General features: G+C 51.3%; 1 protein-coding gene across 44 annotated transcripts; it reads left to right on the top strand.

The window, feature by feature from the left end:
- ZNF541 (zinc finger protein 541) lies at nucleotides 1-26396 on the top strand. Of its 44 annotated transcripts, none has more exons than XM_081515445.1 (19): nucleotides 191-282; nucleotides 1301-1454; nucleotides 6984-7107; nucleotides 7201-7299; nucleotides 11323-11731; nucleotides 11817-12060; nucleotides 13839-15660; nucleotides 17848-17903; nucleotides 18121-18280; nucleotides 18433-18600; nucleotides 19302-19626; nucleotides 21461-21524; nucleotides 22124-22266; nucleotides 22661-22764; nucleotides 22929-23004; nucleotides 23507-23595; nucleotides 25107-25247; nucleotides 25427-25608; nucleotides 25724-26396. In XM_081515445.1, exons 5-19 carry the CDS (start codon nucleotides 11425-11427, stop codon nucleotides 25890-25892), a joined length of 4050 nt encoding a protein of 1349 aa, XP_081371571.1. In that variant the 5' UTR covers nucleotides 191-282; nucleotides 1301-1454; nucleotides 6984-7107; nucleotides 7201-7299; nucleotides 11323-11424; the 3' UTR covers nucleotides 25893-26396. The 44 variants fall into 44 exon arrangements, with proteins under 44 accessions (XP_081371567.1, XP_081371568.1, XP_081371582.1 ...); XM_081515451.1 differs by having other exon boundaries at nucleotides 19308-19626; XM_081515444.1 differs by having other exon boundaries at nucleotides 276-1180.
- Nucleotides 26397-27184: the final 788 nt, after the last annotated feature.

The following is a 27184-nucleotide window of genomic DNA, read 5'->3' on the forward strand; positions in this document are numbered from 1 at the left end:
GTGGCCCCGCCCCCTCGGCGACTGCCGAATAGTAGCCGAGACTGCGCGGCCGGGCGCCACGCGCCGGGAGCCCGGGCGGCGCGAGGCGCGGGCGAGGCCGCTCTGGGCGGCGCGAGACGGCCCGCGGCCACGTACGCGCGCCCGCGCCGCGGGGGAGCTGGGCGCTCCAGGGGCGCGCCCGGCTGCGCGTGCGCGCCCGGCTGGCGGGCGGCGCGGGGGCAGACAGGGGGCCGCTGGGATGCCCGCGAGGCGCGAGGCCCGGCGCGCGAGCCCCCGGGGCGGGTAAAACCCGGTTGCTGCTGCCCCTGCCCCCTCCCCTTCCTCCCTACCCCGCCCTTTCCCGCCCCTTCCTCATTCGCCAACCCCTCCCCCTTTTAAAATCTAATTCGTTTATATGTTTCTTTTTTACGGGGGCCTAGCTCCCTTTCAAGAGGGGCAGCAGGCGCGGCGAGCGCCCCTCACCCCGCGTCACGCACGCACCTTCTGCACCCCAACAGCCCGGGGCCCCGCTGCATCCCCGCAGCCCCTTCCCCCTTGGAGAAGACTCTCCTCAGAGGCCCCTGGCTCACTGCACCCCCTTTTCTTTCCTACCCCGCCCCCCAGGCCCCAACTGCCCCCTCGCAGCTCCCCAGCTCGCGCCGCGGGCCCTACCCGACCTCCGCACTTTCTGCATCTCGGCCTTGCATTTGCCCTCCGCTTTTCCAGGCCCTGGTGCTAAAAAAATCTGCTTTCCTCCCAAAGATCCCCACTTTAGAGGACCCAGATTTGTTTTTATTTCGGATCTTCCAGCAAAACCAAGAAGCCCGCCTAGACGCCTTGATTGCGCCCCTCCCCCTCCTCTTAGGAACTTCCTCTAGCAAAAAAATTTTTTTTCCTCCATCGAGGATCACTTTCCAGCACAAATTCTTTCTTCCCACCATGAGTCCCCCTGTTTGGAATATCTTTCCATTAATAACAAACCAACTCAGTCCTTCCGTTTTCTCTCTTGTCTAATATATTTTTTTCCAACTCTCTTCCCCAGCCATCCCAACAAAAACCCCTTTTCATCACCTGTTCCACCTCAGTTAGCCTTCTCCCAGCAAAGCTCTCCAGGTTCTGTCCCAAGGGGAGGAAAATAAGGAAAGAAAGAAAAAATAACTCCTTGAACATCAAAATCCGTTTTCCTACCTAGATCTCCCCAGTTTAGTATTGCTTTCTTTCTTCCAAAAATTGCCGGTTGCCCCCAGTTTCACACCTGTGCCCTTGCTTCTTTGGGGACCCAGATTGTGACAGCCCCTTCCTTTCCACCACCTGCTTTCAGGGCAGAAGAAGTTGAATGAGGGTCCTGAATTTACTATCCAGCGTTCCAGGAAGAAATAGCCAATGATCTGACTGTCACCGGAACCCCTTTCCCTGTGGGGCCTAAACTGGGCCCCCCTGTTCCCTGGGGATTGATTCACTCACTCCTCCTCCTGGTGAGTTTCCTTCCTTTGCACTTGTTGGAGAATATCTCCATTTTCAGATGGATTCCTTTTTCTCAGAAGGGTTTCTGATCGGTCCAAGGGTCTCTATCACTGGTGAAACCATTACAGAAGTTGCTGCTTTAGGAGGTCAGATAAGGAAAAGGATCCCTTATTGTACATTTTGACTGATCTGGAGGAATGCAGACGTTTATTAGATTGATGTATGTTTCATTATTTATTGCAAAGCAATCTTTTTTTCTTCTTTAGCTCAGCAATGTAGAGCCTAACGGGGATGGGCAGGTAAAGGTCCAGAGTGTGGAGAAACAAAGATGTGTTCCCCATCTAGTGATGCCAGCCAGTGGAAATGGCCAAGTAGAAATGTCAGGGCAGTGTTGCCAGAAGTTTTTGTTTTGTTTTGTTTTTTTGAGAATAAACCATAACGCTGTCTTTATGTGAAATCTTTTGATCGGTAGATGTTGAGAACCAATTTAACAAGTTTTTAAATACAGTGTGGGACCCTTGCAAAACGTGTTTGCTGGCCATCAGTTTGGAATTTGGGATTTAGGTTAGATACACATACACAGATATATATCTATTTGGGCCATGCATAAGTGCTGGACTTTTTGCCTTCAGAGCAGCAGTTCTCAAACTTTTTTGTCTTCGGAGCCCTTTACACTTAAAAATGATTGAAGACCCCACCTAGGGTGTTTTCGTGCATGTGAACTGTTGTTGTTTAGTTGCTAAATTGTGTCCAGTGTTTTGTGACCCTATGGACTGCAGCACACCGGGCGTTTGTGTCCTACACTATCTCCTGGTGTTTGTTCAAATTCATGTCCATTGAGTCATTGATGCCATCCAACCATCTCATCCTCTGCCACCCCCTTCTTTGCCTTCGATTTTCCCAGCATCACGGTCTTTTCCAGTGAGTCGACTCTTTGCGGCAGGTGGCTGAAGAACTTACATCTGCTGATATTTGCTGTATTAGGAGCTTAAACTAATAAATTTTTAAAATATGAATTCATTTAAAAATAGCAATAGTAAACCCATTATATGTTAACCTAATTGGCACTCTTATTTCAGAAAACAAAACATTTAGTGAGAAAAGTGGCATTGTTTTACATTTTTAGAGTCATATGGTGTCTTATATCTGCTTCCACATGCAGCCTCTTGAGATAAATCCTCTAAAGTTTCGCTGAGAATAAGAAAGGCAGATTACATGTAAACATTATTATGAAAATAGTTTTAACCTTACAGACTCCCCAAAAGACGCTTGAGGACCTCAGGGGTCCTCTCATTGTCCTCACTGTGAAAATGTTCTAGATTTTAATGATTATCTGCATTTTCTGCTGGGATCAGCTTGTGGAGTGAGAAACTTTGATGTCTCTTCATGTAGTTAATTCTGTGTAAGAATTCACTCTGGCAAGTGCAATCATAGCCTTCTGATTCCTCGATGTCTTTCTCTTTTCCAACGAACAATCAGTGGAAAGGAGTTAACTTTATAGTTAAAATTATATTGGTTACATAGCTAGAGGAAGATTTTTCCTAGATTGTTCAACTTAAGAATGTAAGTGCAAAATATAGGGCGGGAGTCCCAGCATCGAGTGTGGAAGCACAGCACATTGGAATGGTGAAGTGGGCTTTGAAGGGCTTTGGAGTCAGACATCCCGGGGTTGAATCCTAACTTTGATTTGGGACAAGTTACTTAACTTTTCTGGACTTTTATTTACCTCATCATAAAAGGGTTAATAATATAGTTTATGCCTCTAGGGACGCTGTGGGAATTAAATGATATATACGTGCTTGCAGTAGAGGCTGGAACATGATAAATCTTCAGTAAACGTTTGCTACTACCATTATTATTATAATGCTGATGATCGTGGGGGCCAGGCAGGAAGATGGCCATTGTCCCTCATGTGTGCATGCACGGTCATTTAGTCATGTCTAACTCTTGCCACCCCATGGACTGTAGCCCGGCAGGCTCCTCTGTCCGCGGGATTCTCCAGGCAAGAATACTGGAGGGGGTTGCCATTTGCTAGCCCAGGGAATCTTCCTGACCCAAGTATCTAACCCGTGTCTCTTGCATCTCCTGCATTGGCAGGTGGATTCTTTACCACTGAGTCACCTGGGAAGCCACTTATCCCTCACTGTATCCTACTGTTAACTATCAGGGAATATCAAATCTAACCATTTTCAAGAGAAGCCAGAAAGTCACATATCTAATTGAAATCTTTCCTGCGAAACATAAAAAAATGTGGCTGATCTAATTTTTAAAAACACTGTGTAGGTTAAATAGAATAGGCCTACAGTGTACAGCAGTGTTTGGTGTGGGAAAATAAAAAAGAATTGGTGTAGGTAGGGTAAAAGCTGGAAGTCTCTCCTGTCTTCCAGCTCCCAACAACCTGATGTGACCCAGACATGCTCACTTTCTCCCTGGTGACCCCGATGCAGAGAGAGAAAGAGGAGGTGGCTCTTGGGCAGGGGGAGAAGGGGAAGGCTGGCACACTAGCAGGTTAGGACTTTTCAATGAGGACAGGAGGTGGCACAGTGGGATCCTGTCACTCATCAAGGAAAGGGATGCTGAGAGCTCCTTTGATCAGAGTTCTGTGCCCAGCAAGATGCTGTGAGAAATACAGACACGCGAGGCAGAGTTGGAAGTCATGCTAGAGCTTATAGTCTGGGGGAACCTGAGAGAGAATTAAATTCCAAAGTCTTTTGAGTTAAGTGTTAACTGGATTGTCAGACAATCGCTTATCGGAGTTCTGTTGAGGGAGAAATAATCTCTGACTTAATTATGTTGGGAGTATTGTCCAAAGTGGAGGGGCTGTTTTGGTCTGATTTTGAAGGGTTTCGTTTGATAAAGCCGAGTGGAGAGAAAGTGGTCAAGGGAAACTGCACAAGTCAACCATTGTAAATTCAGGTGTCTAGGGACACCTGAATGGTCCAGTGTGTGGTGGTCCGGTGGCCAAGACTCTGCGCTCCCAGTGCGGGGGGCCCAGGTTCGGTCCCTGGTTAGGGAACTAGATCCTACATGCCGTAACTAGAAGTTCGAATGCCACAACCAGAAAAGAAAAAAAGATCCTGCATGCTACAACTAAGACTCAGCACAGCCAAATAAATAAACATAAAATATATATATATATATATATGGATGTCTTGCCAGGCCCTCTTTGGAGGAGCCTGGCAGGCAGGTAAATGAGTGGGGTGGGAGGCTGTGAGCAACTAGGGAGTGGTGGGGACTCTGGCAAACTGGCGAGTGCACTGTGTCTAAAGGCAGCTGTGAGGACTTCCCTGGTGGTCCAGTGGTTAAGACTATGCTCCCACTGCAGGGGGCATGGGTTCGACCCCTGGTCGGGGAAACCAAGATCTCATATGCTGCATGGCATAGACAAAAAAATAGAAAATAAATAGATAAAGAAAGGCAGTTGTGGTTTCTCAGCTCCAGCCAGTTGCTTTGTAGACTTGGCGTTGACAGAGCATCAGATTTTTTCCCCCAGGTTTTTAGGTAGAAGTTGGAAAACATTCTCTTAATGCAGTGTCTCATGTGACAGGGATTAGCCACTTGTAGCTAATTTAATTAAAATTAAATAAAACAACATAATCTGTCAGTTGCACCAGCCACATTTCTAGCTGCTTGTTAGCTACACGTGCCCAGTGCTTGTCACTGGACAGTGCAGATTTATTTATTTATTTTTTTAACAGTCATAATCAACTTTTATTGTTTTACATAGATAGATTAGACAATACCTTTGCAAATCATGTTTTCCCAACATACTTATATTACAACACATGACATTTCTTTTTTTTTTTTTCTAACACATTTCCTTTATTGTCTTCTTAGTTATTCATAAAAAAGGAAATATCAGCCAAAATTCACTGCTGCTGCTGCTGCTGCTAAGTCGCTTCAGTCGTGTCCGACTCTGCGACCCCATAGACGGCAGCCCACTGGGCTCCCCCATCCCTGGGATTCTCCAGGCAAGAATACTGGAGTGGGCTGCCATTTCCTTCTCCAATGCATGAAAGTGAAAAGTGAAAGTGAAGCCGCTCAGTCGTGACCGACCCCTAGCGACCCCATAGACTGCAGCCGACTAGGCTCCTCCGTCCATGGAATTTTCCAGGCAAGAGTACTGGAGTGGGGTGCCATTGCCTTCTCCTGGACAGTGCAGATTTAGAACATGCCACCGGTGCAGAAAGTTCTTTCAGACCATGATTATCTGCCCCAAAGAGAAACCTAGGTGATGCAGAGGTAAAGAATCCGCCTGTCAGTGCAGGAGACACAAGTGACGCAGGTTCGATCCCTGGGTCAGGAAGATCCCCTGGAGAAGGAAATGGCAACCCACTCCAGTATTCTTGCCTGGGGGAAAGCCCATGAACGCAGGAGCCTGGTGAGCTACAGTCCATGGGATCGCGGAGTCAAGACTGAGCACCAGCAATTTCACATTTCATTTTCACTCTGTCCGAAAGAACTCCAACAGATTTTTCAACCTGATAACTAATTGAAAAATAATGAAATTGACTGTGGACTAAATAAAACATCTTTGTAGACATTCAGATTGTTCCCTCCCTCCCCACCAAACAGAGCTGCTGTGGATGTTATTTACCTAGTTAGTTGTGGATTTATGGCTGCAGTCTAAAATCTTATAGTGGGTTACTTTCCCCAGAGGTGGTAGCATTTCACAGGAGACTCCCTTTGTCTTCTTACTCCCACCAGTTGTGGAATGACGGGCCTTTTTAAAAGGCAAAAATTAAAATTGCTTTGGATCCCCAGTGTTGTTTTCATTTTTTTTTAAACTAATGAACAAAGCTTAAGTGATGATAAAGTGTACAAGTTCCTAAAGCTTACAGCTCTTATGCCACCTTAGAGCCAAAGTCAGCTTGCAAATTAAGTACAAACAAAGCAACCAAACTAATGTAACTCATATTACAAATGTTAATTTAATGAGAGGGATACTATTTTACCAAAACTTAACTGCTTCCTTGAGACAAAGACTTTTGCAGACTACCACACCCGGCCCTTTTGGGTTTACCAGGCCCTGTGGTGTCTCAGATCGCCTATCCCTTTTCTCAGTTGCAACAGCAGCAAAACCTCCACTTGTACCATGATGTCTGTTGGCTTTAGTTGAGCCCAAAAGCGTTATCATGAGCCAAATCCACCTCTGTCCTCTTCTCATTAGCCTGCAGCAATTTAAGTTGTCCCATTGGGCATTACTGGTGTTAGTGCAATTATAAACCTACCCTGGGGCATTGAAACCAAATGATAGTAGTACAGGTGATCAGGGGCTTCCCAAGTGGCGCGGTGATAAAGAATCCAACTGTCAGTGCAGGAGACGCAGGTTCCATCCCTGGGTTGGGAAGATCCCCTGGAGAAGGAAATGTCAACCCACTCCAGTATTCTTGCCTGGAAAATCCCGTGACAGAGGAACCTGGCAGGCTTCAGTCCATGGGGTTGTGAAGAGTCAGACATAACTGAGCACACTCTTGCACATGCCCTAGGTGAAAAAGTGGTAATCCAGTAATCCATATATACCGATGTTCTTCTTTTAGGTTCTCAAAACGAAAGCACAAAATAACAGAACTCTTGGAAAGAGTAGTTGGACATTTGGGAATGTCTCCAAAGGACAAGACACGCTGCCCTACAGGGCCTAGGAGGGAGCTCTCTGCCTAGCAGGTGCTAAAACTTGTTGAATTGAATTATTTGTTGACAGAACAAGAGTAAGTTCAATATTGGTTGAGTTGGGGTTTGCTTTACTTTCTGGAAAAGGATGTGGATATCAAAGCATGGCCTTTGGACTTCTTGCATGCCTGCCCAAGGTTGCAACCAGATCAATTTGTTACATGGACTGTACCAGTATGTTGGAAGGTAGGCTACTGGGCATTGGGGAAATCAGAGAGGTAGCCTGTTTCCCGCCCCACCCGCATCCTGCACCTTTCGTATTTTCTAGTATAATTGGTGCAGTACCATCTATAGTTTAACTTACAGAGAATCAGTATTGTATAGCAGGTAAGAACACAAGCTCTAAAGTCCAAACATCTGGGTTTAAGATCTGGTTCAACTCCCAGTTATGTGTGTGACTTGACAAATGAGTTACTTGCTCCGAGTCCCTTTTCCTCTCTGTTAAATGAAAGTGGAAAAAAAAAAAAGGAGGGGGGAAGTAATAATAGAACCAACCTCTGGGATGTTGTGGAGAGCGAATTCATAAACGTAGAGCACTTAGTGTGATGTCTAACAAGGAGAAAATGTTTACCATTTGACTTTGTAAAATAGTGCTTTCTGTTTCTTTGAGATAATGCTTTATGTTTTGTATCATTCCCTCGTTTTTTATTGATGGGAGGTAAAGGCAATGGTTTTTTTTCCCCTTGGAGTGCTGAGAACGCTTTATAGCAGCCCTGCAGAAGCAGCTTTGGAACTGGCAGAGAAATCCCCTTTGTCCTGGAAGATAAACCTCTGTAATCCACATTCTCTTGTCTGCAGTTTAGAGTCCCCAAAGCTCTGAGAATGCTGAGATGGCTGCAGCCTCATTTGGTGGCCATACCTGAACTCACACATTGCTCTTCACAGTTTTTATTTCATTTACTCTCAGTGGTCAAGGTGTGGTGGTGGTGGTTTAGTCGCTAAGTCTTGTCCAGCTCTTGCGACCCCATTGACTGTAGCCTGCCAGGCTCCTCCGTCCATGGGATTCTCCAGGAAACAATACTGGAGTGGGTTGCCATTTCCTTCTCCAGGGGATCTTCCTGACCCAGGGATCGAACCCGGTTCTCCTGCATAGCAGGCAGATTCTTTACCAACTGAGCTACAAGGGAAGCCCAAGTGGTCAAGGTACCCCCCCGGGGGTTGCTCATCATGTGGCATATGCATTAATTTACCTTTCTAACCTCCCCCACCCCAGATTCTGAATTCTGAGACTCACTTGGATCCCTGAGGTCTGGTGCAGGATTTCTGACCTACACTGAGCCTTACTTAATTCGAGGGCCCTCAGTAGGCTACTTACACAGACACACAGGTGGACACGTAGTGTGATGCTCGCGCGTTGAGGGTGCAACTGTTCTGTTACATTGCATTATGAAAAGTTTAAAAACAACAGACACCTACGGCCTAGGAAACTAGACCCAAGCTCCAGTCTTTCTAGGATCAACTCCATTTGTTATCAGTGAGTCAAGTGTTTATTAAATGTCTCACTATGGTCAGAATCACTCTTGATAGCTCAGACCAACCCAAATACCCACCCACAGATGAATGGATGGAGAAAATCCAGACAGTGGAATAGTGTTCATCCATAAACGGAAATAAAGTAATGATTCGTTCCCCAGGAGGGATCAAACTCAGAAATGCTCTGCTTAGTGAAAGAAGCCAGGCGGAAAAGGCTGCATATTATTTGAGGCCATTCATAGGCAATGGATGGCCTTCTCCATACTTTGTCGGTATGTGTCCTAATTTTTTTGTTGAAAAACTGGACATTTTGCACATTATAATGTGGTGACTGGTAATCAGATCCCCCATTCCAGGCTTTGCTGATGCCCACTGTGTGTTGTAATTGTTTAGTGACTTTTCTGGGCTATTTTTATAAAGACTGTATTTTTGGTTGTGTGTGGTCAGTGAAGTCTCTCTTCTGTTAGTTGACAGATTTGACAGATTCCCTTCCGTTGTCCAAAGGGAATACAACCAAACAAACCCCACCTCAGACAACCCGCAGTCTTTGCAGCTGGGCTCTGGGTGCGAGTTGAGACAGGCCTTTGACGTTCAGCAGGCAGGTCACAATTCTGCTTTCACCTTCACTTCCTGCTTGCACAGAACCCAGGTCAGCCAGAGGTGACAGCTAGAGCCTTCTCAGGCCTTTTCTGAGCACTGTCCTGCCCTGGGCATGCAGCCTTCTAGATTCCTTGGAATATGGAATATGTAAAAGGTTTTGTTTTGTTTTGTTTTAAATCAGCAGAAGTCCACGGTTTGCCTTAGGGCCCACTCCGTGTGTTGTTTAGCTCTGTAGGTTTTGACTTACATTGATGTATCTCCCGTTACAATGCCCTACAGAATAGCTTTGCTCCTCCGAAAATCCCTCCTGTGCTTCATCTATTTATCCCTCTTTTCTACCCCCGAACCCTGGCCGCCATAGATCACCTTAACATCTCTTTATAGTTTTGCCTTTTCCAGAATATCGTGTAGTTGGAATCATATAATGTACTGTCTTTTCAGACTGGCTTCTTTCACTTAGCGATACACATTTCAGCTTCTTTCTTCCATGTCTTTTTGTAGCTTACTCGTTCCTGGCTTTTTATTGGTGGATGATATCCCATTATATGACTAACCACAGTTTATCCACTCCCCTATTGAGACACATCTTTGGTTACTTCCTGTTTGGGGCAGTCATGAATAAAGATGCTATAAGGTTTTGGCTCGTTGGGATGGATATCTAGGAATGGGATGGCTGGATCGTATGGTGAGACCATGTTTATGTTTAGCTTTGTAAGAAACTACCAGTGCAGAAGGACTTCCCTGGTGGCTCAGCGGTAAAGAATCCACCTGCAGTGCAGGAGTCGTAGGAGACATGGGTTCGATCCCCAGGTCGGGAAGATCCCCTGGAGGAGGGCATGGCAACCCGCTCCAGTATTCTTGCCTGGGAGAGTATGGACAGAGGAGCCTTGTGGACTACAGTCTGTGGGGTCACAAAGAGACACGACTAAAGTAACTTAGCACACACACCAGTGCAGAAGTCTTGCGAAGCCCTTTTCCCCAAAGCATCTCCCTCTCCAGCTCTTCTCCCGGCCTCAGCAGTGTCTGTGGTCAGCCTCAGTTGAATACCCTTTGCCCCCAGCTGCAGCAGCTAGTTCCTTGCCTTGCATGTTATTGACAAACGCCTGCTCCATTTCCACTCTGCTCTGGGCGAGTTCTGAGTTAGCACCTTGTATTTCTAGAAGTTTCGTTTCTTTCTTTTAAAAGCACCCCTGCGCCTTGTGTCTTCCTCTTTTCTGTACTAGGTTTTGTTGTCTCTCATCCTATTGTTAACTGGTTCTTGGAATGCCTCTCTAGGCTTGTGCATAGGGGTTTCCTTTCAATTTATTTATTTTTCCTGTGACTGGCTTGACTCTTCCAGGGCCTCAGCTCTTCCCTGTGAACTCAAGGCCCTGTTTCCTCTTCCATCTGTTTGCTACAGCCTCCAGGATAGTGTTCTTTAATAGAAATATAATATGAGCCAGATAATATAATTTAAAGTAATCTCATAGCCATGTTAGAAAATAAAAATAGGTAGGTGAAATTAGTGTTAATATATCTAAGCCAGTAGATCCAAAATGCTTCCATTTCAACGTGTAATCAGTGTGAAAATGGGTTATTTTTGGTACTGAGTCTTCCAAATCCAGTGTGTAAATTACACTCACAGCAGGTCTCAGTTTGGGGCCACATTTCAAGTGCTTCATCACCACGTGTCACTCACTGGTGGACGCCATATTGGAGGATAGCTCTGGGCCCCGTATCAGAGACTGGCTTCACCTTGGGCCCACTCATGGGCCAACTCACACCTCTGGCTTTGGGTTTCCTCATTGTTGCTGGCACCTGGCGTCTTACCTGTCTCTTGAGCCTGGCTCTGTACTAAAAATTGTCTTGTATCTCATGAGTTTATAGTTGGAGAAAGAGGTTAGTTCAATCCAACATGTCACCAAAACCTTTCTAATTTATTCCTTATGACAGTCCCACGATGGAGATACTCTTATGCTGAATTTACAGATGAGGAAACTAGGGCTCATGGTGCTTGAGTGACTGCCCAACGTCACATGGCTGCTGAGTGGCAGAGAACAGACCCCAATACGCGTCTGTGTGAATTCCCAAGTCCACACTCTGTCCACCGTGCCTGTTGCCTTCTCGTAACTGTGATTCTTCCTCGTTCGTTCTCAGGAATTAGACACCATCAAGACCTGCTGTCTCCTCCCCGACTTCAGCACACAGCCCTGCCTGTCTGGAGAGTAGCCCTTGGCCGAGCCCTGGTGGTGAAGAGCCATGGACCAGTACAGCCTCGGGGATGAGGGCGCCCTGCCCTCCGAGATGCACCTCCCTTCGTTTCCCGAGAGCCAGGCGCTCGCCTGCAGCGACGCGCTCAACCGGGACCTGGGGCCTGGCACGCAGGACCTGCTCTACTGCGGCCTGAGAGGTCTGGAGCTGGACCCCAGCTTCCCGGCACCCGACGCGCCCAGCGAGGTGCTGGAGGACAACCTGGACACCCTGTCCCTGTACTCAAGGAAGGACAGTGACTCCATGAAGCTGCTGGAGGAGTATGTAGATCCCGAGGCTCAGACATCCTTACAAGGTGAGACTGTGCCCCTGGGGCCCGGGCCTGGTGGGCTGTGGAGGTCCCCGGAGGTCTAGAGCCTGTGCCTTCTCCCTCTGTCTAGACCTGGGGCTGGGCACGCTCAAGGTGCCCAAAGAGGCGGATGAAGGCGGCCGGGCCACCTCGGGGAGCGCGCGGAAAGGCAAGCGGCAGCACAGCTCCCCACAGAACACGCTCCTGGACTGCAGCCTCTGCGGGAAGGTGTTCAGCAGCGCCAGCTCCCTGAGCAAGCACTACCTGACACACAGCCAGGAGAGGAAGCACGTGTGCAGGATCTGCAGCAAGGCCTTCAAGCGGCAGGACCACCTGTGCGTGGGGGTCGGGGCGGGATGTCTGCCACGGGGCTGGGGGCGCGCCTGGGTCTTTAGCATCTCTGCCCATCAACCCGCACCCCTTCCCTGTCGAGGTCCCCAGGTGTGTGTAACCTGTGCTCAGATGCAGACTATTCTCCTTGAGCTGCCAGGGTTCCGGGGGCTGGGCCCACACAGCCCCAGCCGCCAAATCCACTCCAGTGAGGAGAGTGCCGCTGCAATTGGCAGACGGGCCCCTGTGGTTTAAAGACACACCCCAGGGGGAGTTTTGTCCTGGAGGGAATTGGGCTAACTCTGCGCAGAAAGATTTGAAGCAGGTGCCTGAAGAGAATGGATTTGTGCTCCGTGATGGGTATGTGTTGGGATAAGAGGCTTTGAGAGGCTATGAAATGTCTGGAATGTTCACTCTCCCTTTTTTTTAATTCTTGATTTTAAAAAGCAAGCCCAGTATAAGAGCAGAATTCCCTTTGTTCTTCATGTCTTAGAAATGATAAGGTTTTCTTGCTACTGAGGAAGGAAAGACAGACTTTCAAACGAAAAGACTTGTAAGTGGGAAGGATGATCCTTCACCTTTTGATAGCATGCCCAGGCTTGCCAGGAGAGACAGCGGTAGAGAATCCACTTGCCAATGCAAGAGACGTGGGTTCAATCCCTGGGTCGGGAAGATCCCCTGGAGGAGGGAACGCTACCCACTCCAGTATTCTTGCTAGGAAAATCCTATGGACAAAGGAGCCTGATGGGCTACAGTCCATGGGGTCACAAAGAGTCTGACATGGCTGAGAACTGAGGAGCACAGCCTTCACAGAGCGTCAGCAAATCCCGCTTTGATTCTCTGCTGCCCCCCGCCCCCCCGCCAGGGATGGGAAGTAATTTGCTCATGTCACAGGATGGCGACAGTTAGGGCTAGAAAATGGGTCTCTTGATCCCTTCTCTGCTGCCTCCCTCAGATGGAAGCTAAGGGTCCACCTTTAGGGGGAGAATTTTTTTAATTTATTGTGCCACGTTTATTAGAACCATCCAGAGTAGGGCTGCTGGGAACCCAGAGGGTGATTTACCCATTTGCTTATTTCTATGATAAATTAATGTAGATACAAGTGTGATACAAATATAACACATTTGTATTCATTCATATTTGCAGAAATACAGGCAAATTTGGCTGTTTTCTAGAGAGTCTTTACTAATTGGGCATTTGTAATTTTTTTCTTTTTGTTTTGCGATGGGGATCACCGGTAGCTCTCTAGAGGAATCCTATGGGAAGGCAAAGAGTCCTTTGTTCAAATAAGGAGCACCCCCAAGTTAACCCTTCCTCGCGTGCATTGTCCGAACTCTGGTTCTCAGGGATGCTAAAAGGGGGGCCCTTTGAAAAAAAGTGATTCTGTGGGTAAATGACTTGGAGAGATGTGGGAAGTTAAACAGGTTCGCCTTATCTACTCTGTGGCTTTTCACTTTGCTACTATGAACATCCAAGAAGTAAACAGTGTTTTTTCTAAACTCACTTGCCAGCTGAGCCCAAGTCCTCAGGGAGCAACTGTGGAGACTGGTGTTGCTTTGGGGAACTCTGACTTGACTCTCATGATTTTTTTCTCTGATTAGGGGCTTGCTTAAGGGTGAGGGAAAGAGCCCCCCTTCCAGATGACTTTGACCGTAGTGGGGGGTCTTTCCTCATGGGGTCTGAGCCCATTTTCTGCCCTGCCGGCCCCTGGGGACGTGCTTGGGGTCCGGCAATAGGCGACCCGTGCCGAGACTCCCCAAACCCCGTCCTCGTGTGCTTCCAGGACTGGACACATGCTTACCCACCAGAAGACCAAGCCCTTTGTGTGCATCGAGCAGGGCTGCAGCAAGAGCTACTGTGACTACCGCTCGCTGCGCCGGCACTACGAGGTCCAGCACGGTCTGTGCATCCTCAAGGAGGTGGCCCCAGAGGAGGAGGCCTGTGGGGACTCGCCCCATGCGCCCGAGGTGGCGGGCCAGCCCGGCGCATCCGGCCTGAGGTCCCCCGGCCCCCTCCTGCCCAACCGAGACCTCCTGCGCTGCCTCGTGAACAGCATCGTCCACCACAAGATCCCTTCCCCGGGGCCGGCTGGGCCTGCAGACTGCGGCGAGGGGAGGAGCGTGGCCTGCTCCTGCCCATCCTCCTCAGGGTCCTCCTGCTGCAGCCCAGCCAGCGCCCCGGGGACCCTGGTCCCTGATGTTCTGGAGGAGCCAAGGCCCCCACGGAAGGAGCCTGCCGCTGCCGTGCTCACGGCCATCCACTCGCAGGCAGTGGAGAGCAGCGGCCCCGACCCAGCCGCGCTCGAGCTGCTCCAGCTCCCTTCCCCCCTGGGGGGCTGGCCTGAGGACGCCCCTCTGCCCCCCCGCCTGCCTCTCTCCGGCGGCCAGACCGTCCCCACCTCTGGCTCCCAGCCATCAGGCCACAATTTCCAGTGGCTCCAGAACCCGTCGGGCTGCCCCAAGAGCAAAGGGAACAGTATGTTTGTTGTCCGTAAGCCACCGTCCCGGGAGGGCTCTGAGCCTGGCCCTGGGCTCAGCAGCGCCTCCCCGGTGGGGGAGCCCTCGGCTGGCCTGGGGCCTGGCGCAGAGGACGTGCCGCCCTTCCCTCCCACGCTCCTGAAGGCTCCAGGGGAGGCCTCGGGGGACCCCAGATTTGCCAGTGCCAGTGGGGATGATGACTGCTGGGCTCCCAAGAAGAGCAAGTTTGACTGCGACTCCTTCCGGTGGCCAAAACCTGGGGACCCTGGCTCGCAGGACCCTGGCTCGAAGCCCAGCAGCCTCTCGTCGGATGCCACACCACTCTTCCGGCAGCTCTTCCTGAAGTCGCAGGAGTCCCTGGTGAGCCATGAGCAGATGCAGGTGCTCCAGATGATCACCAAGTCCCAGCGGATCCTCTCCCATGCCCAGGTGGCCACCGCCTCCTCCCAGCTCCCCACTCCCGATGGCAAGCAGGTCCCCCTGAAGCCGCTACAGGGGCCATGGCCACAGCAGCCCCCATCTCTGACGCCCACTGTTGACTCTCTCCATGCCGGCCCCATGAACCCTGAGCCAGAGGGCTCCCCAGCCCGCCGAAGAAAATCCACATCCACTTTTCCCAGAGAGGCCTCACCCAGCAGCATGAGCCGGGATGCAAAGGGTGGACCAAAAGTGGCTGCCGCTCCACTGGCCCTCACAGCAGCATCCCTGGACCCTCCCGGGAACCCAGACATCTCTTCTCTGGCCAAGCAGTTGAGATCCTCAAAAGGGACCGTGGACCTGGGGGACGTCTTCTCCCCTGGGGGTCTGCGTCAGGCTCAGTTAGGAGGGGACGAGCCATCTGGAACCCATCTCCCAGGGAAGCAGACGCAGGTCGAGAATGGCATAGCTTCCGGAGCCACGAAAGCCGAAAAGGGCCCAACCTGCTCCCGGGGTGGAGGCTACAGGCTCTTCTCTGGCAATTCCAGAGCACAGCGCTTTTCAGGCTTCCGGAAGGAGAAGGTGAAAATGGATATGTGCTGTGCAGCTTCCCCGAGTCAGGTGGCCATGGCCTCCTTCTCGTCGGCCGGACCTCCAGCAGACCCCTCCCGGGACTCCAAGTCCAAACTGACGATATTCAGCAGGATCCAGGTACTGGGTCCATCTCACAGTCCTAACCATACAGGAGGCAGAGTCTTGTCAGTACCCATTTCTGGGTTTCTAATTTGTCCAGGCACCTTATTTAACCTCAGCGAATCCTCAGATGCAATTGTACAGAGAGGGGGAGGGAGGGTTCAGAGAAGAGGTGGTCCCTCCCATCATCCCCCCACCCCCACCCCAGCACACACACACAAAACAGGGCTTTTGAGTTGGGAGAGACACTTTGTGTCATGTTGCTTCACTACACGTTTTCTGTCTGCTTTCTTTCTCCCTCTCGCTTCCTTGTGGATTTGCCTCCTTCACGTCTTCAGAGGATGTAAAGGTAGAGCTCCTTGGCCCTTGACATTGCTGTGTGAAATGCCGTGTCCCTTCTGGTTGTGAGTCACAGGTCTGACTTGGCCCTGCGCCGGTCTGCCCTCGTGGAGCGCTCAGGTCCTCCCACGTGGCGCCCGCGAGGTCCCAGGAGTAGAGGGCGCGGCCACTCCTCCTGCTGACGTTCTGAGGTTCAGCATCCTTCCTGTCAGGCCGCAGCTATCTCATCCTCTTTTTTTTTTTTTTTTTTGACAGCTTTAATATTTACATGCTATCTCACTCACGATTTTTTTTATTTTTTGAGATTAAGTTTTCAGTTTTATATTTTGTTATTTTATTTTGACCGCGAGGCATGTGGGATGTTAGCTCCCTGACCAGGGGTTGAATCCGTGCCCCCTGCATTGGAAGCGTGCAGTCTTAACCACTGGAGCACCAGCAAGTCCCTAATTCACCATTTAAAAATGTACCAATGGTTTTTTAGTGTGTTTACAAGGTTGTGCACCTGTCATTGCTCTTTGCCTAAATACTTTCATCACCCCCAAAAGACACCCCATACCCTTAGTTGTCTAGCGCAGGCTCTCCATCCCTCCCAGCCCCTGGCAATCAGGAGTCCACCTTCTGTCTCCATGGCTCTGCCTGTCTCGGACACTTCCTATGAGTGGAATCATACACTGTGTGGCCTTCTGTGTGGTTTGCTTCTTCCACTTGGTACGATGTTCTCAGAGTTCATCCATATTGTAGCATGGATCAGAACTTCTTTCCTTTGTATTGCTCAGGAATCGTCCATTGTACGAATACACCATATGTTGTGTGTCCATGTATCAGCTTTGGACATCTGGGTTGCTGTCACTTCTTGGCCATTGTGATAGTGCTGCCGTGAACATTCGCTATTGTTACTGTTTAGACATACATTTTCATTTCTCTTGGGAAATAACACAGAATTGCTGGGTTATAGGGTAATCCTCTCTATTTCAGAAACTGCCAGACTTTTCCAAAAACCGTTTTACCTTCCCATTCAGAGTCTGAGGGCTCCAGCTTCTTACCAACACTTGTTATTGTCCAGTTGTTTTCTTCTAATGCAGCCACCTTAGTGGGTGGGAAGCGATACCTCATTATGGCTTGATTTGCATTTCCCTGATGGCTAACAGTCTTGAGCGTCTTTTTATGTGCTTATTGGCTATTGATACATCCTCTTTGGTTAACTGTCTACTCAGAGACTTTGCCCATTTTTAAGTTGGTTTGTGTTATTACTCTTGAGCTGTGAGAATTCTTTATGTATTACAGATACAAGACCCTTACCAGATACATGATTTGCAACTCTTTTTCTCCCATTCTGTATTTTCACTTTTTTTAAATTTTAGTTTATATTAAAGTTGATTTACAATGTTGCGTTGGTTTCAGGTGTACAGCAAAGTGATTCAGTCATACGTGTACAGATATCCATTATTTTTCAGGTTCTTTTCCCATGTAGGTTATTACAGAATACTGAGTAGAGTTCTCTGTGCTATACAGTAGGTCCTTGTTGATTACCTGTTTTGTATATAGTCGTGTGTTTCTGTTAATCCCAAACTCCCTCTCGCCACCTTTCCCCTTTGGTAACCATAAGTTTGTTTTTGAAGCCTGTGACTTTTCAATTCTTGATGGTATCCTTTGAAGCACAGAAGGTTTAAGTTTTTTGTTGTTTTTTTTAAATAAGGTTTAAGTTTTGCTGACTTGTTCTGTCTTTGGTTTTGGAGTCACCCAGGAAACCGTGGCCTACTCCAGGGTCACTAACAATTACACCCGTGTTTTATTCTAAGCATCTCACAGCTTTCACTCCTGCACCTCATTTCTGATGCATTGGCTCAGGTGTGTTTTCATCTTCAGGGTGGAAATATATACCGGCTCCCCCACCCGATGGAGGAGAACGTGGCCGGTGGCTGGTAAGTGCAGGAGCCCCTCCCTGCCCCGTCTGGGGAGCTCAGCCCCTCGGGAGTCCCCTGGTGGCTTTGATCTGCCAGCCCAGGGGGCGAGCACCAGGCCGTGGGGACTCGGGGCATCGTCTCAGTTCCTTCAGTTCACCCAGAGTTGTCAGTGTATCCGGGCTTGGGGATGGAGCCCCATTCTCCCTTCCCTCCCTCCTGACACATCTCCCCACAGTCACCAGCACAACAGGGGACCCACAGACTGGGCAGAGCCAAGGAGCACTTACGTTTGCAAGAACTGCAGCCAGATGTTCTATACAGAGAAGGGGCTGAACAGCCACATGTGTTTTCACAGCGACCAGTGGCCATCACCTCGAGGGAAGCAGGATCCACAGGTGAAGGGGCATGAGGCTGCGTTCAGCTCGCCGGAGTTGGGGGAAGGTGGGGGGGCCTGGCTGGGGGCTGGGAGCCAGGGTGGTGCTACTCTGGAGGGGCCCTTGCTCCCAGCCTGCTCTTTCCTTTAAAGGGCTGTCTCTTCTCTGGGCAGGTGTTTGGCATGGAGTTTTGCAAGCCCTCAAGACAGGTGCTGAGGCCAGAGGGGGATGGGCAGAGTCCCCTGGGAGCCAGAAAGTGCCTGGACAACCCAACCACAGCCTCTTTGGGGGTCCCTGTGTCAGTGCCTGTGGCCCCAGCAAACCACCCCCCAGGGAGCAAGGTGGGTGCTGATCAGTCCACCTCCATCCTGCCACTTTCCACCTGCCAGTGGGAGCCGTGAGAAAAGCCCCAAACTCCTAACTCTGGAATAGCTCAGTTTCGAATTCGTTCATTCATTCACCCTCCACTGGACTTCCTCTGTGTCTGACCCTGCACTGGGGACACTGCAGCAACCACAGCAGCCTGTCTCCTGGGGCTCCGGGCCAGTGGAGTGGAGAGCCCCCATCCCTAGACAGTGACACCCATAGTGGGCTGGGCTGGGCTGGGAGAGCCAAGGGAGCTGTTGGAGCCCCAAGGGGGCACCAGAGACCAGCCTGAGGAGGCGGTGTTAGAGCTGAGGTCTGGAAGATGAGAAGGAGTAAGACGGGAGGTGGGGGGTGCAGATTGTATGGAGGTGAGAGAGAACGTAGTGAGTCGAGCGATCAGCAAGTTTCCAAAATGGTCTGAGGGAGGGCCTCTCCTTGGGGGTGTGGGTGCACAAGAAGGCTCCAGCTTCGCACACCGCCCAGCTCAGGGTCTGCGGTCTGGCACAGGCGTGGTGGCCCTGCCCGGCCTCCTCTGCTGAGGGCTGTGGGCACGGCCAGGCCGGGCACGTGTCTCTGTGGTCGCTACCTGTCCCGCTCTCCTGCCATCTTGAGGACTGAGCTTGGGGCAGGTGGCCTCAGGTGACCCCTCGGGGTTCTGAAGCCTCTTTTTGTCCAGGGACAGGAGAAAGACGAGGACGAAAGAAACTGCAAGGAAAACGGCCAGCACCGAAAGCGGAAGAAGCGCCCCCAGCCCAAGACGCTGTTCACCCCTCCTCCACCCCGCACGTTCGGGCAGCCGGGCCCGGGGGGTTGTTACCAGAGCCGCCTGCGCTCCCCCGTGTTCCTGGTGGACCGCCTCCTGAAGGGGCTGTTCCAGTGCTCGCCCTACACGCCACCACCCATGCTCAGCCCTATCCGGGAGGGCTCGGGGCTCTATTTCAACACACTCTGTTCCACGTCTGCTCAGGCCAGCCCCAACAGGCTCATCAGCACCATGCTCAGTGAGTGAGGCTGATCCCCACCCCCCTCCGGTGGGCCCGCGACAGGCCAGACCCCCCACCTCTGGTAGCATGCGGTCCCGTTCTCCCTGGCCTATGGCTGCGTCGGTCTGGGGATCCTGTTGCTATTCAGAACTATCCTAGGACCATCTGGGACCAGCAGCCTTCTAGGTGCTTGTAATTTTGTAGGCAGAAAGAAAACAGAGGCCATTTAACCTAGCCACCCTTCTGCCCGGTCTTTTGAGTAATTTTTAAACAGCTTTGCTGAGATATAATTCACAGATCATATGAACCACCCATTTAAAGTGGACAGTGTTTGTGAGAACATTCATAGGGTTGTGCACCCATCACACAGTCTGATCCTAAGCACGTTCCATCTCCCCAGGAGATGTGCTGTGTCCACGAGCAGTTACACACAGGCCCCAGAGCCCCCCAGCTCCTCAGCCTGGCACCACTCACCTACCGGTCTACTTTCTCTCTCTCTGTGTCTGCCTTCTCTAGACATTTCATAGAATTGTCCTACGATACATGACAGTTTGTTTCTGGTTTATTCACTTGGAGTAATGTTTGCAGGGTTCACCCCTGTTGTAGTATGCATCAGGGCTTCATTGTTTTTATGGATGAATGATACTCCATTGTCTGGACGGGTGACCTTTTGTTTATCCACTCATGAGTTGATGAGCATTTGGGCTGTTTTTGTCCCTTGGCTATTGCAAAGACCACTGGTTAAGAACCCTTAGGGATCAGTTTTTGTTGTACCTAAGTTCTGATTTCTCTTGGGTGTATGCCTCAGAGTGGAATTGCTGGTCCATAGGGTAACTGTTTAAGGTACTGCCAGACTGTTTCCAAAACGGTCATTTTACATTTCCACGAGCACTGTACGAAAGTTCACTGTGCTATTGCATATTGCAGAATTTCCTTTTTTAAGGCTAAATAGTATTCCATTGTAGGTACATACCACGTTTCCTTTATGTAGTTACCCGTCAGGGGACATTGAGGTTTTTTCCACATCTTGGCTACTGTGAATAGTGCTGGAGTGGACATGGGAGTTCAGATGTCTTTTTGAGATCTTGACTGCAATTCTTTTGGATGAATACCCAGAAGTGGGATTGCTGGACCATACGATAGTTCTACTTTTAATTTTTGAGATAATTCCATACCGTGCAGTCTTTTTTTTTTCTTACATTTTATTTTATATTGGAGTATAGTTTCTTTAATTGGAGTATAATTATTTACCATGTTGTGTTAGTTTCAGGTGTTCAGCAGAAGTGGTTTGGTTATTCACTTATCTATTCTTTTTCAGATTCTTTTCCCATAGAGGTTCTCACAGATCACTGAGTGTGGTTCTCTGTGCTGTACAGTAGGTCCTTGGGTGTTTTTGCTCTGTTTTGATTTTTGGACTGTGCTGGGTCCTCATTGCTGCACGCGGGCTTTCTCCAGTGGCGAGCGGGGTCTGCTCTGTAGTTGTGGTGTGCAGGCTTCTCATTGCGGTGGCTTCTCTCGTTGCGGAGCTCGGGCCCTGGGCACACGCACTTCAGAAGTTGCAACACGCTGGCTCGGTAGTTGTGGCGCACGTGGCATGTGGGATCTTCCCAGATCAGGGATCGAACCCGTGTCCCCTGCATTGCAAGGTGGATTCTTAACCACTGGATCACCAGGGAAGTCCAGTAGGTCCTTGTTGATTTTCTATTTTATATACAGTATCCCCACAGTAGTGGGTCTATACCATGAAATCTTAAAGAACCTGCTTTTAGCTGCTCTAGAAAGGCAATCAGAAAGGGCCTCACAGGTCAATTGTAGCTAGCCTTTTTGAGGCTCTTCTTTACGTGTTTTCCAGATCCCCTGGATGACTCTTTCGGCATCTGTGTGGTGAAGGACGACACGAAGATCAGCATTGAACCGTGAGTTGGGACAGTCTTAGAACCTGAGGGTCCTTCCAAAACAGGGGCGCTCTTCCCTCTGTGCATTCCCGTGTGGCTTTGTCGGTACCTTCATCCCGGGGAAACCAGGTCGAGGTGCCGAGCCCCTCCAGGAGAGAAGTGCTGGACTTCTCCGGCCGTCCCCCCAGCATTCTGTCTGTCCAGACATACCATAGTTGGCTCCCTGAGGACGGAAGGCCCAGCACCCTGGGGTTCTGGGTAGAACTGTCGATGGCACGGTGAGACACTCGTGCAGGGCCGTGGACGGTAGCTAGATGGAGGTGACCTTGGATATAGAAGCAGGCCAGATAACAGCACACACCTCCCCTGTCCTAGACCCCAGACGGCTGAGGCCTGAAACCTGGAGATAAAATCGGAGGAAGGAATTGAGTGTCCCTCAGGAGGTTTCTGGAACGCGTGCGTGTGTCTGTCGGGGTAACGGACACTCCGTGTGTCTGAAAGATGGCAGAGGGCGTCCACAGAGCAGGGCCAGGGCTCCCAGAGCGTCTCTGCTTTACTTCTCATCTTGGTCACACACTGCATGTATGTCTTGTAAGCCTGTGGGTGTGGCCTCGTTTCAGACACATCAACATAGGAAGCCGGTTTCAGGCTGAAATTCCAGAGCTCCAGGACAGATCTCTGGCTGGGATTGACGAGCACGTTGCTTCTCTGGTCTGGAAGCCGTGGGGAGATATGATGAGCAACCCGGAAACGCAGGACAGAGGTGGCCGAGACCTTGGGGCCAGGGTCCCAAGGGCCCTCCTCTATCTCCAGGGAGTTTCTCCTCCCAGTTCCCACCCTGACCAAGAAGCAGTGTGCAGGGGTGGGGGGTGAGGAGGGAGACAGGGGCAGCCTTCAGCACAGTACTGCTCCCGCCTTTGGTCCCTGGTCCACCTCCCCTCTCACCCGGTACCCGGTACCCGGCAGGCTGCATAGAGCAGATGCCAGGAGCAGGGTTCTAGCCCTTCCTCTAGGTCCCTCCCTTCCCTCAGCCTGCCTTTATTAGAGGGAGGTGATGACAAGGAGCTTCTCCCACCCTAACCGGTGCCCTCAGGGAGGCCTCCTCCCTGGCTCTCACTGACCCTCTGTGTCTCCGCTCCCTCCCCTCCTGGAAACAGTAACGGAGCTCTGCAACCTGGCCTGCTCCAGCGTGATGCCCGGCGGGGGCACCAACCTGGAGCTGGCATTGCACTGCCTGCATGAAGCCCAGGGCGACGTCCAGGTGAGGTGCAGGCCGGGGTGGGTGAGCAGGTGGGCTGACTGGGAGTGGCCCTGGGGTGAGCGTGGCTTTAGGGCAGGCTGCACAGGGTTTCCAAATGAATGAAAGGATGAAGGCGGGCCTCCACCTCCCCTTGCTCAGAGTCACTCCCCACTCCTCTGTTCCAGGTTGCCCTGGAGACCCTCTTACTCAGAGGACCCCAGAAGCCGCGAACTCACCCTCTGGCCAACTACCGCTACACAGGTGAGTGGAGCATGACTGCTGGCGTGGTGTGGGCCTGGCTGAGGCCCCCGAGGGCCAGTTTCCATGGCGGTCTCTGCACGTGCCTCTTGGTGTTCTCTCGGGGTCTCACCTGCCTTCCCAGGAGGGCCTGTCCTCTCTCCCGGGGACTCCATGGGCGCTGTTCTCTAGCTGGTTCCTACCTTCTTTCCACTTATTCCCTCCTGGGCTCTGCCTGGCCGGGAAGGAGATGCCAGGGAGGGCTGGGGGCAGGCACTCCAGCCCTGGAGTCCACCTGCCCTTGGGTGAGTCACGTAACCAGTGGATGCCTCAGTTGTGGCATCTATCAAGTGGAGATGGTAATAGCCCCTACCTGCTAAGGGTTTGTGAGGATTGTAGGAGACCAAGCAAGAAAGGGGCTTAGCAGAGATCCTGGCATCTAATCGGTGCCAGGTCACGGCAGCCTGAAGGAGGGGCCGTGACTGTGGTCCAGAGGAAGACATGCCCCCCGGCTGTTTCTTGCTAGGTTCAGACGTCTGGACCCCCATGGAGAAGAGGCTCTTTAAGAAGGCATTCTGTGCCCACAAGAAGGACTTTAACTTGATACACAAGACGGTAAGGTGCACGCGGCAGGCTGGCATACACAGGGTGCCCTCACCCCACTGAGGTGCTAGAGCCATGGGGCCTGTCAGGTGCAACCCTCTGCTCCTGCTGTGAATGACTGACAACTTTAAAAAGCCATCGCTGAGAACAGCCCCAAACAGTACAGAAAAGAAGCCCGTGTTCAAAATAAAGCCCTCCAGGCCCCACCCCACTGTCCTACTTCTGACTGTAACCTGACAGGCATTTACTGTCCGTACAGTTTACACACATGTGTACACTTTCTCGAAAAACGATGAGATCATATATTTGATATCCCACTGATTATTTTGCTCTTTTTTTAAAAAACTTGTCCACAAAACTGCACATAATCAAAGTGTAAGATCTGATGCTTTGACGAACGTATCCCCGGTGGCTCAGCAGGTAAAGAACCCACCTGCCAGCGCAGCAGACACAGGAAACTCGGGTTCGATCCCTGGGTCGGGGAAAGTCCCCTGGAGGGGGGAATGGCAACCACGCCAGTATACTTGCCTGAAAAATACCCTGGACAGAGGAGCCTGGCGGGCTACAGTCCATGGGGTCAAAAGTTCCCTCCTGCGCCTTTGTAACCTCTCCTTCCTGCCATCAACTCTTGTCTGCCTGCTGCCACTGTAAATTAGTTTGCATTTTCTAGAGTTTTATAGAAATGGAGTAATCACACAGCACGTGATCTGCTTTGTCTGACTTCTTACATTCAGCATAACGGTTTTGAGATTCATCCACGCTGTCGTGTGTGCCAGTAATTCATCCGTTTATTGCTGAGGAGTATTCCATTGTGTGTCCCCTTCTCTTTTTAAAGACTGTTCATTTTGGGCTGCACCGCGGCCTTCTTTGTTGTGCGTGGGCTTTCTCCAGCTGCAGTTTGTGGGCTTCTCATTACAGTGGTTTCTCTCATTGTAGAGCTCCGGCTCTAGGGTGCGTGGGCTTAGCTGCTCCCCAGCATGTGGAATCTTCCCGGACCAGGGATCGAACCCGTATCCCCTGCATTGGCAGGCAGATTCTTAACCACTGGGTCACTAAGGACATCCCATTGTGTGTCCTCTTGTGGGCCTCGTCCCTCAGTACTGTAGGGCCCTTCCCAGCTGTCGCAGAGGCCGTGAGGTACCCACTGCATGAGGGTGCTCTGCTTTAATTAGTCCCAGTCAGTAGACACATGGCTCCACGTGGTGTCACAGTGAATGTGTACCTCCGTGTACATATCCCCGGAGGGAAGGGTTCCTGGGCCGGCCCTGTTGCCCAGAGCCTTCAGAGCTTAGCTGGTGTGGGCTCTGGTGGTTTCCTCTGAGCCCCTCACCCCTCGGAAGGAGTCTGTGATTCTCTGCCCCTTTAGCAAAGGGGCCCTGCAAGCCATAGGGGGAGAGAGTTCAGGAGGGCTTTCAAAAAGTGTCAGCTGGCCCCCTGAGGGGGAGGGGCTTTAGGGCTTCGAGGCCACACTCACTACTGCTCCTGAGGCGTTGTCCATAGCCGCCTCTGTCTTCCCCTATCAGATCCAGACAAAGACCGTAGCCCAGTGTGTCGAGTATTATTACATCTGGAAAAAAATGATCAAGTTTGACTGCAGCCGAGCCCCAGGGCCAGAAAAGAGGGTCAGGAGGGAGCCAGATGAAGTAGACAGGACGGAAGCCAAGGTAGGGGGTCCCAGGGCAGGGTGTTTGGAGTTCAGCCCGATCCAGAGGCCTGGTGTCCATCGGTGCCGGGCGGGGCTTCCCATAGGCGATGTTCCCATGGGCTCTGGATCTGTGCTGGTCCCTTAGCAGGGTGAGGGGGTGGCTGAGCACCTTTTTGTCATCTCTGCCCACCCCTGCAGGTCACTTGCAGTCCTCGGGAGAGACCCAGCCACCGTCCAACCCCCGAACTAAAGATAAAGACGAAGAGTTACAGGAGGGACTCCATCCTCAACTCCAGCCCAAGCGCTGGCCCCAAGCAGAGCCCGGAGGCACCAGGGAGCGTGGAGGGCCAGGGCGCCTTTCCCTGCCGGGAGTGTGAGAGGTACTGGGCTCCCTGGAGGCGCCCCCACCGCCTGCCCTCAGCCCACTCCATCCTCTCAGGGTGCCCCCTCCCACCTCCCCTGCTCTGATCCCCATGTTCTCTGGTGCCTCCACAGGGTATTCGATAAGATCAAGAGTCGAAATGCCCACATGAAGCGGCACCGGCTGCAGGACCACGTGGAGCCCACCGTCAGGGTCAAGTGGCCAGTGAAACCCTTCCAGCTGAAGGAGGAAGAGGAGGAGGAGGAGGAGCTGGGGGCTGACATCGGGCCCCTGCAGTGGTGATTCAGGGCAGGGTGGCAGCGGGGGCAAAGCAGCAAGTCTCCCCAAGGTGCCCCTCTGCCTCCCCCACCCGTCCCTGTCACCAGGGGCCAGCCCAGCTTGCAGACACGGCGGGTACTGGGTCACGGGCAGGCAGGGGACGCACGGTCATCGGACCTCCGTGAAGGCCCTGCCACTGTGTCGGAGGCTCCACTCTCTTAGGTTCTTAGTCTCTCCCCTTCTTTCAGTTCCACTCTTCCTGGAGCAGCAAGACTTGAGGAGGGAACAGGTTAGGTCTGGGTAGCTCTTCAGTCTTAGCCTCCGTTTCGGGCTTTGGTTGTGTTTATTCAATAGGCCAAGATGTAGAGAATCAGTGGGAATTACCATCAGATCTCCACCACGCCGGGGGTCTCTCTGCATTCTAGATTCCACCCCTAGTCTTGACATGACTTATACATTGTAAGGTTTGGTTTTTCTTTTTTTTGTACGTGTCAACTTGTAAATCTTATTAAATTGGGTTCTTAAGCAGCTCTCTTCTGGCGTCCTCGCCTGTTGATCCCGTGAAGGCTTGAGCCCCTGACCCTCCAGGAACCACAGAGATGAGTAAGCTGAGTCCCTGCCAGCATTTAAGCACCTGCTGTTGTTAGACCAGACAGTGCCCAGTCCATACAATGGGGACACGGTGACACGGAGGGACAGGGCCCCTCCCCTCACAGAGCTCACATTTTAGGAGCGGAAGGTAGCAGTGATAAGTCAGCAAAGAGACCAGTTTAGCTATCAATCGTGGATGTGGTTTTGGCCATAATAACAGAGGAGTCGGTGTAGGTTCAAGCTCTCAGGACATGTGGTAGTGGTGTGAGCAGCTCTCGTGAAGTTAAGACCTGCCAGCGGTGACCAGTGTTGGCAAGAGCAAGGACCCCCTCCTCCTCCACCAGCACCGCAACCTTCAGAGGGTATAGGGCAGAGAGCACGTCCCTCCCTCGTTTCCCTTCCTCAGAGGGAGGAAAGCTTGTAGTGGGGACATTAGGACATTCCCAGGTGGCGCTAGTAGTAAAGAACCCACCTGCCAATGCAGAAGACACAGGAGAGGCAACTCTGATCCTTGGAAGATCCCCGGAGAAGGAAATGGCAACCCACTCCAGCATTCTTGCCTGGGAAATCCCATGGACAGAGGAGCCTGGCAGGCTACAGTCCATGGTGTCACAGAGTCAGCCATGACTGAAAATACACACACACAGACACACACACACACAGAGACACACACACAGAGACACACACACAGACACACACACACAGACACACACACACAGACACAC

Source organism: Giraffa tippelskirchi, chromosome 7 (genome assembly GCF_054371585.1).
Source record: "Giraffa tippelskirchi isolate mGirTip1 chromosome 7, T2T-mGirTip1v1.2.pri, whole genome shotgun sequence".
Lineage (NCBI taxonomy): Eukaryota > Metazoa > Chordata > Mammalia > Artiodactyla > Giraffidae > Giraffa > Giraffa tippelskirchi.

Bases quoted from the DNA above. Each gene is read 5' to 3' on its own strand.
- ZNF541 (XM_081515452.1), top strand. From the start codon at position 11,425: ATGGACCAGTACAGCCTCGGGGATGAGGGCGCCCTGCCCTCCGAGATG. The intron at 12,061-13,838 runs GTGCGTGGGGGT...GTGTGCTTCCAG, and splicing joins TTCAAGCGGCAGGACCACCT to GACTGGACACATGCTTACCC. The intron at 15,661-17,847 runs GTACTGGGTCCA...TTTCATCTTCAG, and splicing joins CGATATTCAGCAGGATCCAG to GGTGGAAATATATACCGGCT.